The sequence below is a fragment of the Prionailurus viverrinus genome, chromosome B1, assembly GCF_022837055.1.
Source record: "Prionailurus viverrinus isolate Anna chromosome B1, UM_Priviv_1.0, whole genome shotgun sequence".
Taxonomy (NCBI): Eukaryota; Metazoa; Chordata; class Mammalia; order Carnivora; family Felidae; genus Prionailurus; species Prionailurus viverrinus.
The window spans coordinates 16,959,845-16,972,403 of record NC_062564.1 but is presented as its reverse complement, the minus strand read 5'-3'; the positions used below and the strand labels follow the sequence as shown (position 1 = coordinate 16,972,403).

Below are 12,559 nucleotides of genomic sequence, written 5' to 3'. Positions count from 1 at the left end.
TTGTGTGCTAAGGTGCTTCACGGAAAGGTCTACTGTTTGTTTTTGTTTTGTTTTGTTTTAGAACATTTAGCTGAATGGCTCTTCAAGACAGAAAACTACCGAGTCCTCCTGCTGGACACAATTCTTTCTTATCCATCCACGTATCATCCAAAATCAGGGTCCCTAACCTCAGTCTCAGTTCTGAGACTACTTGTAGCAACAACGTGCGTTGCGAAACAGAGCACTTTCGAGGCTATCATTTGCATTTGCATTTTCATATTCTTGTTCACGTGGACAGTGAGGGACCACATGAACAGTTGTGCGTGAAAACGTGTCTTGCGCATACAAACGCCGTGCTCTAATGGAGAGGGAACCAAGGTCGGGAGCCACTCACCCGACGGGGACCCCCTATCTCCTCTCCAGCTCTGTGACTTCTGGAAGGCAGAGATCCCCTCATCTCTTTGGGGTGTTCAGGTGACAGAAACATTTTCAGGAGTTTCATAAGCTATTGCTAAACATATCCCTTTGTTCCAATGTACCCGTCATCTCCAGGACGGCTTTGGAAGTAAACATACTTCTAATACTTACTAGCACTGGTGTGCTGAGAAACCAGCAATCTGAAAAATAAAAAAAAGTCCTGATGTGAAGCGTGTGCAGACTTGCAGGGTGTGAATGCTCCCTCCTTGGCCGGCCTCCAGCCACCACCGTGATGCCACTAAGTGTGGAACAGGAAATAGCTGCAGGTGATTGTCTCCCGCCAGCCAGTTCTATCCACTCGGCACACTATTGCTTCGTGGGGACGGAGGGACTCTCAGAGAATCACACAAACTACCACTTTTGCCCCTGAAACACCTCTGATCACCACAATATCTGTAACGGGCTCGCGAGACGACTTCACTGCAGAATTCCCTCCTACTCTTCAGCCAGCCTTTTCCGAAGGGAAAAGGCCCCAGATCACCTCAGAACTGTGACACTTTGCTCATTTGTAAAGAGCAAGCTTAAGCCGGGTTTTCAGGAGTTCTGAGGGTTACATGAATTTAAGCAGATTTTAGCCAATTTAATTTAACTTAGCTAATTTTATTTTTTTTAAATTTTTTTTAACGTTTATTTATTTTTGAGACAGAGAGAGACAGAGCATGAACGGGGGAGGGGCAGACAGAGAGGGAGACACAGAACCGGAAGCAGGCTCCAGGCTCCGAGCCATCAGCCCAGAGCCCGACGCGGGGCTCGAACTCAGGGACCGTGAGATCGTGACCCGAGCTGAAGTCGGACGCCCAACCGACTGAGCCACCCAGGCGCCCCTAACTTAGCCAATTTTAAATTAAATTGGCCAAATTTAGCCAAACTTACTCAAGTCCAAAGTCAAACTCTACCACCAAGTTAAGACAAAGGGTGAGAGGCAGAACTTTACTGAAGGCAGAAGGGAGACAGCGAGACAACAACCCTTAAAAGGTTCAGTTTCTTGGCCTCAGCCTAGGGGGTAAGTGGGGGGCAGTGTGTTAGGACAGGCACCACGTATGTTTTCATACACGGGAACTCAGCAAATGTCATTAATATTTCTTGCCCGGCTCAAATAGGGGCCCGTGGTTTTCTTCAGTATAATTGCCCTGTGCTCCATTGAAAGAAATTTCATTGTAAGGAATTGAAGTTAATGATTAATTTAAAAATTGTCCCTTTAGTGAATCTTGAAAAGAACAAATAACTCACTGTTCAATTTTTTTAAGATACTCAAAATGATATCATTATGTTAGAAATCAGTAAGATCTAAAATGTTAAATGCTATGTGAAAAAAGGAAATTCATTAGAGAAACGTGAATATAAGTGCCTGGCAGGGATTACAGCGGTCAGTATTTAATTATAAGGCTTCTTCTAAACCCTTAAGTGAAATGTCTAATTAAGAAAATGCTAATGTGTGGGTATACCCTTGCCCCTAGCAAGGGCCGTATCTAATATCTGCTTCTCCAATTTTTCTTGCAAGACAATGCTTACCAATTATCTGTCTTACTCTATGGATAAAGTATTTGACTTGCTCTCAAATATACATGAAATAATTTATAAGAATAACACCTAAAATAAACGAGAAGAAGGTTAATGAAACTAATGTTTTATTTTAAAGAAGTCACGGCTTTAGGGGCACCTGGGTGGCTCCATCGATTAAGCGTCCGACTTCAGCTCAGGTCATGATCTCACAGCTCACGAGTTCAAGCCCCACATTGGGCTCTGTGCTGACAGCTCAGAGCCTGGAGCCTGCTTCAGATTCTATGTCTCCCTCTCTCTCTGCACCAGCAGCCCCACCCGCCTCACTCATGCTCACTCTCTCTCTCTCTCTCAAAAATAAATAAACATTGGGGCGCCTGGGTGGCGCAGTCAGTTAAGCAGCCGGCTTCGGCTCAGGTCATGATCTCGCGGTCTGTGAGTTCGAGCCCCGCGTCAGGCTCTGTGCTGACCGCTCAGAACCTGGAGCCTGTTTCAGATTCAGTGTCTCCCTCTCTCTCTGACCCTCCCCGTTCATGCTCTGTCTCTCTCTGTGTCAAAAATAAATAAACGTTAAAAAAAATTTTTTTAATAAATAAATAAATAAATGAACATTAAAAAAATTTTATAAAAAATTTAAAAAAAAGAAATTACGGCTTTAGAATAAAAGTCATTTTTTAAGTTGCACTTCAAAATGGACAAAACTAAGCGTTAAATTTGGTCCCCTTATCAGTATTACTAGGAGTATTATTCCAAGAAAGATACTTTTCGATTATTCATTAACATGCTTTTTATTTTTCAAATTTATTTTTCTTGAAAGAGTAAAATTTCTTAGAGTCAGTTTGTTCCAGGACAAACACTACCAATTACTTTAGAAACAGATTTTTATCCTCCTTACCATGTTAAACAGGTTATTAAAAAAACATTTGGTTTTATATATATATATATATATGAGCACAATATAGATTGATTGCTTGGATTTGAATGTTATATTTTCTACCTATTAGCCAGGTGGAAGTAAATAATTTCTTTTCCCTTCGGAGCCTCAATTTCTTCATCTGTAAAATGGTAACAAAATTCCTACCCACTATGTTTGTTTTGGTGATTCATGATAATGTCTACAAAAACATGCATGTAGCATTTGGTTCCCAGTAGACATGGAAATACTACCTGTTGTGTCTAATGCTAAGAATCTTGGCTTTGTAGAATAATACATATTTGAGCAATGCTCAATCAACATGCTTATAAAAATGTTAAAACTAGTGAGTAAAACAAAAGTCTAACTGAGGTAGACTCTCTTGACACTATATCACCTGCTTCCTTAAAATATATTTTATATATAAAATTAAAGTTTCCCAGAATTTATCATTATGCATTAATTTAGCAATGAAATTACTGGTGTTTAAGCAGGAGGTGTTCACTTTATTCAATGTTGGCTCTTTAAAAAAAAATGTTTATTTATTTTTGAGAGAGAGAGAAAGAGCGAGCAGGGAGGGGCAGAGAGAGGGAGACAGAGGATCTGAAGCGGGTGCCAGGCTCAGAGCTGTCAGCACAGAGCCCGATGCGGGGATCATGACCTGAGCCGAAGTCGACACTTAACCACTGCCACCCAAGTGTCCCCCAGTGTAGACTCTTAATTCAACTAGATTATAAAGAATCTTGGATATACATGAATGGTTTCTAAGACTTCACTGTTCAGTGTTAGAAATCTGAATTAGTTTCATTTGAAAAGAAGTGTCCATTTTAACCTTCTATGTATCTAGTGACATTCTCTGAAATTTAACTATTAGTATTAAAATCTGAATGTAAGTCGTGAGCTTCCAAGGTGGGGTTTTTCCTCATCCTTATTACTGGCATTATAAAACATTTAAGGTGACAATGATCCTGAGAAGAATATACATGCATATGTGCATAGGAAGAGAACATTTTACTTTGTTCAACTTAACCTTAATAATCTGTTTATTAAACAAAAGTAGGGTAAGGCTTGGCTTGACTGTTTTTCTTGTCTTTGTCAAAGACCTTCATTTCTTTTCCAAGTTCACAACTGGATATTTAATCATTTCAAAGGCTTTATTTAATTTCTGTGCTGTATGAAACATGGTATATTCATTGACTATTTCTACCTCTCAAGAATAAAAGGACAATATTTGAATTTTTTCAACATATATTTAAAGAATGGTATGTATTCATTTAATGAGTCATGTCCTATTTTATATATATTATATATATTATATATAACATACAACATATAACATATATGATATGATATATATGATATGATATATGATATATGATATATGATATATGATAATATAATATAATATAATATAATATAATATAATATATATTATGCCTAGCATTCTTAAGACCATTGAATATTCAGATAATTTTGGGGGTAAAGCAAAAGTTTTGCCTGTAGATTATAAAATTATATCCAAAGAGGTATATGATTTGGGTGTTGTTGAATTAAACAAATATCCACACTGCTCTGGTGAGGGGAAAAGTGTTCTCTATATGTAGGGATATGTAGCAGAGTATTTTTAAATGTATTTCAGGGCACTTGGGTGGCTGAGTTGGTTAAGCGTCCAACTTCGGCTCACGTCGTGATCTCGTGGTTCTTGAGTTCAAGCCCTATGTCAGTCTCTGTGCTGACAGCCCAGTGCCTGGAGCCTGCTTTGGATTCCGTGTCTCCCTCTCTCTCTCTTCCCCTCCCCTGCTCGTGCTCTGTTTCTGTTGCAAAAATAAATAAACATTAAAAAAAGATAAATGTATGGGGCGCCTGGGTGGCACAGTCGGTTAAGCGTCCGACTTCAGCCAGGTCACGATCTCGCGGTCCGTGAGTTCGAGCCCTGCGTCAGGCTCTGGGCTGATGGCTCGGAGCCTGGAGCCTGTTTCCGATTCTGTGTCTCCCTCTCTCTCTGCCCCTCCCCCGTTCATGCTCTGTCTCTCTCTGTCCCAAAAATAAATAAACGTTGAAAAAAAAAAAAAAAGATAAATGTATTCAATTAGTGTTTTCATGTTCCTTCGTCCCCTCCCATAGTGAATAATCCAAAGCTTTTTTGCTTATTGCTTCAGAAAACAGAGAATGAAGCAGGGGTTTTTCCCCTTGATGTGTGTGTGTGTGTGTGTGTGTGTGTTTTAAGCCTGAACTGAACTTACAAGATTGGTATGGACTTTTAGCTTAGGAAAAGATTTAGGGAAAAGCACATACATTAGGGAGATTCTTCCCCACCCTCAGAAGAGAAACAGATTCCCCGGAATGGGGAGATTCTGTGAGAGAGATTTTCCGTGTCTGAGAAGGGAATCTTAGGGACAGTCTTAGGACGTGAGGATGTGTCTTGAGTGGCCATTACAAAGCAAAACAGTCCATTAGGGACCCTGTACCCTAGAGAAGGCACAAAGTCAGGAGGTAGATTGAAATCGAGCCAGCCCTCCACTTGATTTCCCTCTTGGTGCCAGTAATGGGCCTACTGGGGGAAGGAGTGTCTTTTCTCATTCCCGTGAACTGGTGGGTCCCTGAATCTAGGAACCAGGTTTTCTCTAGGAAATTGTGGTTCCGAGGCACAAAATGCAGACCTCCGATGAGCTGGAGTACTCGGTGGAACCTGGCCTAAAGTACGTTTGTATGGTAAGGGATCAGGGGGGACCCGTGTCCTGATCCTTCAATAGGACTTAGGTAAGGATCCCTGAGAAAAGAAAGGCTGTCTGGAGCAGACTGACATCCTCCTGGAAGTCCTATAATGGAGAATGTTGGTATGAGGGGCTCCCATGAGGACCACAGAAATAAGGAAGAGAGCCCTAACTTGAAGAGCCTTGGTAGATACGTGCACGAGCCCTGGGTTAGAAAGAAGGATAAGATGAGATGATGGACATTTCAGTGGATCCAGCAAGGATAGAGGTTATCAGAAAACCAGTGGGCTCCTTCCCTGCCACTGAATATCCTGGTCCCATGTAGGCAAATCACCACCCCCCTCCCCGCCACCCCAGAAAGAGGCTCAAGCTTAAGGTAAAATTGGGAAAATCCCAGATAACTGAATTTTAGCTTCTACCACTTTGGTGGGATGTGAGCCTCAAATGGAAATTAAATTTAAAATATGGGAAAATAGTCTCATGGGGCAAAAGATCAGGGCCCTTACTGTGACATGCTTCCTTTCTATAGGATTCAGAAGAGATTAATACACTATGATCGTCTCTTAATTACAAGCAAAGGACTCTTCTCAAAGACAATAGACTGGCAACAAGAAAGCAGGTCATGTTGCATATTTCCTGTCAAAGTTCCTTTCGTTTGGAAATTATCTGTGTTCGCAAGTTATGCTTTATGAGACAAATTAGCCATCAAGGGTTGTGAATGAATTATGGGAATCATGATGGACCTAGCCATCGGCTTAAACTTCAAAAAAAACCAAAGAGTAACAGTAGGAGAGACCTTCCCCTTTGAGCAGCGGACTCTTGGCCACAGGTCTCTCCCCAGGGCCACAGCTCCCATAGATGTTGTGAACAGAGCACATCTGCAAGTCTAGATCATTCGAACAACTTAAAGAATCTCATCTCAAATCAGAGGGTACTCTGAATGTTGCTTAGCCCTGTATTTCAGGGAGAGTAAAAAAGGTAGTATGATCACTTGGCTGGTTTTTTCTCTCTTGGTGTCCCAAAGGTTTTTCGCTCTTTATGGTCTAAAGGTATCTAAGTAAAGTCTGCCTCGATCCTTCTCAAACTATTGTGTAGTGTCAGACCATTTAAACATTTTTTTCCAGTTTACTGTGAATAAATACTTGTTAAAGTATAATAAAAATAAATTAACCAGACAATAAAATGGGAAAAAAAAAGAGGCACAAAATACAAATACAAACGTTATCAGTCAGCAGGCGTCAAGTTATTCTTTCAATTGCTATAAAAGTTTCTAAATGCTTTTTCCCACTTTCTGTACTTATCACGGACTGGTGACAGGTAACTGACAGGGCACGTGTTGAGAAATACTAGGTCAGCACAGAGAAGAGACACCTCCACTTGTAGAAGATCTTAAAACACCCAGCAGCAAAAATAAAGAACACTATGTAGCTTCCAGAGTCTGTAATGCGCTGTGTTATAAATTTGTAATTGCTGTACATATTCAAAATCAACTGCATATGGAAAGCTGCCATATTTGTATTTCTAGTCCTTAATCTTTCTCCCACGTTCCACTCACGAAGGTCCAGCTCTCCGCCTGGCACCTTCTTTGGTTGTTTTTCCAAGATTTCAACCCAATATGCATCCCAAAGTGAATTCCTCATCTTACCCAACAAACTCCCTCCTGTGTTCATACTTTATTGATGGCATTCTCCTTGCAGTCACGTAAAATGATCTTTAACTTTCCCTCTGGCTTCCTTCAACTGCACCAACACATTGCCAAGTCCTGTGATATTTATCATCCCAGTATCTTTATTCTTATCATCCTCATCCCAGGCCCTCATATCTCTCATGGGGTTCGTTGCCAGAGCCTCTCCACTGTTTCTGGGTTCACACTCTCTGTGCATTAGCTTATTCCTTCTAAAGCTCAGGCCTGTTCATGCCACTTCTCTGTCTAAAAACATTTAGTGGCCTCCCCAGTGTTTGCTAAACAGAGTCTGGTATCCAAGGCTTGCCGGGTTTTCTCCCAATGCCTTTTCACAAACGCTGTACTCCTAACAAATTGAACTCATTTGTACCTAAATGTCCTGAGAAAGGGCATTTAAATTGCCTTGAGATTAGGAACCCACAAAAGTGGCTTATATGACAAAGCTAACATTTTCATTCACTCATTTAACAGATTTTATTAAATGCTTTTTCCTAAAATTGCCTATTTTAGTTTATATTTATTTATTGTTTTATTTATTGCACATGTTGCCTTAAGTGGCACAGGACGAAGGGTTTATAGTCCAAAAAGGATGTAATACGTGAATAGGAGCCACAGGGTTAGGGGGTAGGGATGGGTAAGAGCTGTATGGAGGGTGGGCCGTGAATGATGTGTGATGCTACGGATTCTCCTGCAGTGTCTCTAAAAGCTGAACATGAAACGTTCGATCCCAGGGTGACACCTACATTTCTTCTAGCCATTCGACCATAATCAGTGGTCATGCTAATTAGGATAATCTTTACCTTCGGGACGTTGTCATGAAAGATTAGACTACTCTAACTGGTTTCCCCAAATAGTGGAACCAAACGGTGCCATTTCTTACAGTCCTTTGATAACTGTAAACGAATTCTTTTTTTTTTTTTTTTTTTCTTTTTCTGTCACCCTTTTCTTCACCTGGAATGTATCCCTTCAGGAAACACACTCCCAGATTTCATTTCATCTTCATCCAAGAAGCAGATGGCAATCGTGGATAACATTTTTTTATACTTTTTTTTTCAACGTTTTTTATTTATTTTTGGGACAGAGCGAGACAGAGCATGAACGGGGGAGGGGCAGAGAGAGAGGGAGACACAGAATCGGAAACAGGCTCCAGGCTCTGAGCCATCAGCCCAGAGCCCGACGCGGGGCTCGAACTCACGGACCGCGAGATCATGACCTGAGCTGAAGTCGGACGCTCAACCGACTGCGCCACCCAGGCGCCCCAATCGTGGATAACATTTTTAAAGCAGGTCTCCGCGTGTTCGGCACGTTAAGACGTTGCTGCAATTGAATTCTGGAACCTCCCTCGGAGGCAAATATTATTATCATCTGCATTTTATCAAGGAGAAAAGCCCGCAGGTTGGAAGACTGCACAAACTGCCCAGAATTACACAGCTGGCAGACGGTTTGAGATTGGAATCCGGCTCTTCTGATTCCTAGGTGGACAGGCTCGCTCAGCCCCGATAGACTGAGAGGTAAGTCCCTGCATTCATTTTACTTCCAGCTAAGCTGACAAGCCCTGCAGGCAGGCACTGCAATATTTCCACACTCACGTGACTCCGACAGTGGAACCCAATCACTCAAAAAGGCAACATTATATGCTACCAGCTATAACTTATAAGAGATGTACTTTCTGACCACATGAAGTTTACGGTCTATCCCCATTCCTATATAGCTATTATCCAACTTATATACCTTCCACCTTACCTACTGTTAGAAATTCTTGTATTTCCAGAACAACTAGAATAAGACCTTTTACAGGGCGGTAATTGCGTCGTTCACACCAGAAGTGCCAAAGAGAGGTAGAGCGGAGGGTGGGCAAGACCGGAAGCCAGCGTAAATGAGGGACACGGTGTAAATGAAATGCGTGGGGAGGTAAGGGTGAAGACAAAAAGTGGGGGGATCACATGTCTGGGAGTGCAAGAGGGCGAGGTGAAGCAGGGAACTCAATACCCTCTGTCTCTGCGAGGCAGCCAAGGCGCCCTGTGGAATGAAAAAGGCAAGGCCCTCCTCTGTGGGCCATTCCTTCATCCAATCCGTGGTTCAGAGATCAAAACTTGGGCTGCTATGGAGCGCCTCGGTGAAAAAGAAAAGGCTCAGAATTGAGAGAAAGTCTGCACACTTCCCCACTCAAATTAATTCCACTGTTCCCAGTTTTCAGAGAACAGAACAGAATCAGGATGCAAGATGCATGGGTTTTCATCAAGCAAACAGAAACTGTGAATTAGGATCTTCCTTTGTAACTGAGTGTAGTGGTCTTACCATTGGATTCGTGTTTCTCAAGGGTTTATGTCCAGTAGTTTCCATGTCCCAAACTCTCTCTACCTACTCCTTTTGTCTTCCTACTCCTACATTAACCACCTCCCTCTCCCCATGTCCCTCCCTGGACTTGAAAAAACTAAAGACTCTAATATTAAGCAAGTAGTCTAATAATTCATAGTACCTCTCTGCAAACCGGCAGGTGAGGCTTGTAGTTGTATAATCTAAATCCATCACTGAATGATGTTTCTTTAGTCAATGTTATAAATTGCCAACCGAGAAATCCGGGAGGGAAAAAAAAAATACACTTCAAGCTGCAAAAGGTCTGTAGTATTGAAGGAAAACTTACCGCAACACTTTCTTCCTTTCCCCCTTCATAAACTTTCTAAGTGACAAAAGGAATGAGGTATGAAAGGAAGGGAATATGAGAGTTTGTATATCTACAAAAGATCCTGGTGCACTCGAGGGCTGTCTGATGGCAGAGTATGAACACACATCATCAGAAAGATCCTTGAATGAGCAGATCTGTGCATATTATTTCTCAGAGCAATGTGCCTGTTCATACAAAGCACTAAGACTAGAGGTTAAAGTGAGCATGTGGAACTGTGTGCTCATAAAACATTAAGTGTGTAAGTGTTAAAGGACCAGTAGCCAAAAACAAAGGCCTCATTCCTAAGGCATAGGTATTCTAGCCACTTATTCGAATTCAAATGCAGTTGATTTTCCTTCTGGCGGGGATCAACTTATTAACGCATTTTCTAATATGCTTTCCAACATGCTGTTTTAAATCAAAAGAATCATCTTAATGTTATTTAACAACTTATTTTAACACGGAGATGAATGTCACAGAGAATTGTAAAAATGCAGTCATTTAAATTGTGAATGGGTTAGAATACGTTTTAATGGGATGGTTCTCCAATCTGTTTTGGGGGGCAAGAGGTGAGGAAGAGCTTCTGTGTAGGCAGAAATCTCCATCCATCATGGGGACCCTCTGGTGTGCCCTTGACCATTTCACTATTCTTCTGCAGGATTCAGAAAGCTGAACATTTCTATACCCACTTAAGAATGGCCATATGTTCTGCTCATCGAAAAATAATCTCTTTAATTCTAAACTGCACATTTTGCAAGAGGAATGTTTTCATCACCGCTCTTGATGGTGGAGGGACTGTGTGCATCACTGCTCTTGATGGTGGAGGGACTGTGTGTGTGTGTGTGTGTGTGTGTGTGTGTGTTGAGGGCAGGGTTCCCCAACCCCCAGTGAAATATTCCCATGAAGTCAGTCAGTGTTTCAGAACTACCTCAGGTCGCTATGGCAAGAAATCCCAAGCTCTAGGGAGTTCTGATCACACTATATGATCAGAAGTGTCCTGAGTATTACAGATTCCGTTCATGTCATATGATGTTATACATATGTAAATTAACTAGATACCACACAAAGAAAACCCCATCCCACCTGGGATAAGAATTGTGGCTGATCTTTGAAAACTAGGAAAGCGCAAAGTCTCACCATTTCTTAAACTTGTCGCTGCCAACGCGTGTATTCGGTTACACTGCACATCTCTCTGTCACATTCTGCATCAGAGAAAGGGACTTGAAGCCTCCTTTCAAAGCCCCTAAGGAAACCAGAGTATCGAACGATCGAGGGGAACACTTCAGCTAGAAGAGAAACAAAATTCTGTCCTCCTGTCCTTCAAGCCCTGCTTGGTCTCCCCTCCCTCTCTGAGAGCAAACAGCAGAGGATTACCTTCCAGAACGCTGAACAACAAGCCTGTCACGGCGTAGGTTTGAAAAGACCAGGAAGCCGAGCGATACGGACTCAGGAAAAGTGCAAGGAGGGTGCCCAGGAGTGTTAGTAGAAGTGAAATTGCAACTAGCGCCTGGCCAGGTGGGTGTGGCAGGAGAAGGTCGGCGTCCTAACCACGACAGACAAGGACCCCGCCGCTACTCACGCTTCTCCACCGTCCTCCGAGTCGCTGTCCGAGGCCCACTCCTCGCCGATGTCCGGCAGGGTGAAGAACAGGGTCCTGGGGCCAGGCCCGGGGGGCATCCAAGCGCCGGGCTCTCGCTCTCCGGGGCCAGACTGTTGGGTGCTCCGTGGGCTCGCGCCTAGGCTGCCGCCGCCCCCGGCGCCCCCGTTGGCCGGCAGCGCAGCGGTGACCCCGCCGGGGCCCCGGGCGGACCGCGCCCAGGTCACCGGGTGGGCGGGGGAGCCCGCGGCGCTGCGGCCGCTGCTGGAGTGGCCGGCGGGCGGGGGCTGCGCTCGGGCCGCTCCCGGGCTACTGGGCAGCGAGAGGGGGGTCCCTGCTGCTTCCGCCGCGCGGCTCGCGACCGAGACCCGGGGGTAGGAGGCGGCGAGCAGAGGATGGAGCGAGGCGGGCGGTGCTCCCCGCGCGGCGGAGGGGGAGTCGGGGGCCAGGGCGGGCAAGAGGGCCGGGGTCGGGGCCGCGCTGAGCGAGGCGCTGGAGCCCGTCCGGCCTGCGGCGGCAGCGCCCCCCGAATGGCCGGAGGAGGCCACCGGCGAGGGGACCGCCGGGGGCGCCGTCGGGGTCTTGAAGATTTTGGCAAAGAGAGACCCCAGGTCCGACACAGCGACCTTCATGCCCCAGTCTTGGAAACGCTGTCCCCGCGGCAGCCTGAACCTCCAGGGCACGGGACTCGGGGCTGCTGGGCTCCATCCACCGCCGCGCTCGGCGATCCGGCTCCGGCTGCCCCGGGCGGGGGCGGGGGTCCTGGGGTCCCCGCACGCCGCCGAGCCCGGGGGGCGCCTGGCACTCTCTCCACGAGCAGGAACCCCTCCCGGCGCTCAGCTCCGCAGCGCTTTAGGCCGACCTGCCCCGACGGCCTGGTCCGCCTGCGGGGTGCCGAGGACGCCGTCTGCGGGGAGCAGCCCCTTCTCCGCCTAGTACTCCGAGACCCCCGAGGGCCAAAGGTCCGGGAGCCCAGGGAGACGAAGTGCCGCCAGCGCCACCGCGGGCCGGAGGGTGATTTGGGCTCCGC

The 12,559-nt window shown here is 44.9% G+C and overlaps 1 protein-coding gene across 1 annotated transcript in view; it reads right to left on the bottom strand.

Annotated features, from left to right (window-relative positions):
• FAM149A (family with sequence similarity 149 member A) overlaps positions 1 to 12,330 on the bottom strand; it is a 55,768-nt gene extending 43,438 nt beyond the window's left edge. The window contains 1 exon segment of the mRNA XM_047855107.1: positions 11,512 to 12,330. Within this exon segment, the coding sequence (XP_047711063.1) occupies positions 11,512 to 12,161 (650 nt within the window). The 5' untranslated portion in view covers positions 12,162 to 12,330.
• Positions 12,331 to 12,559: the final 229 nt, after the last annotated feature.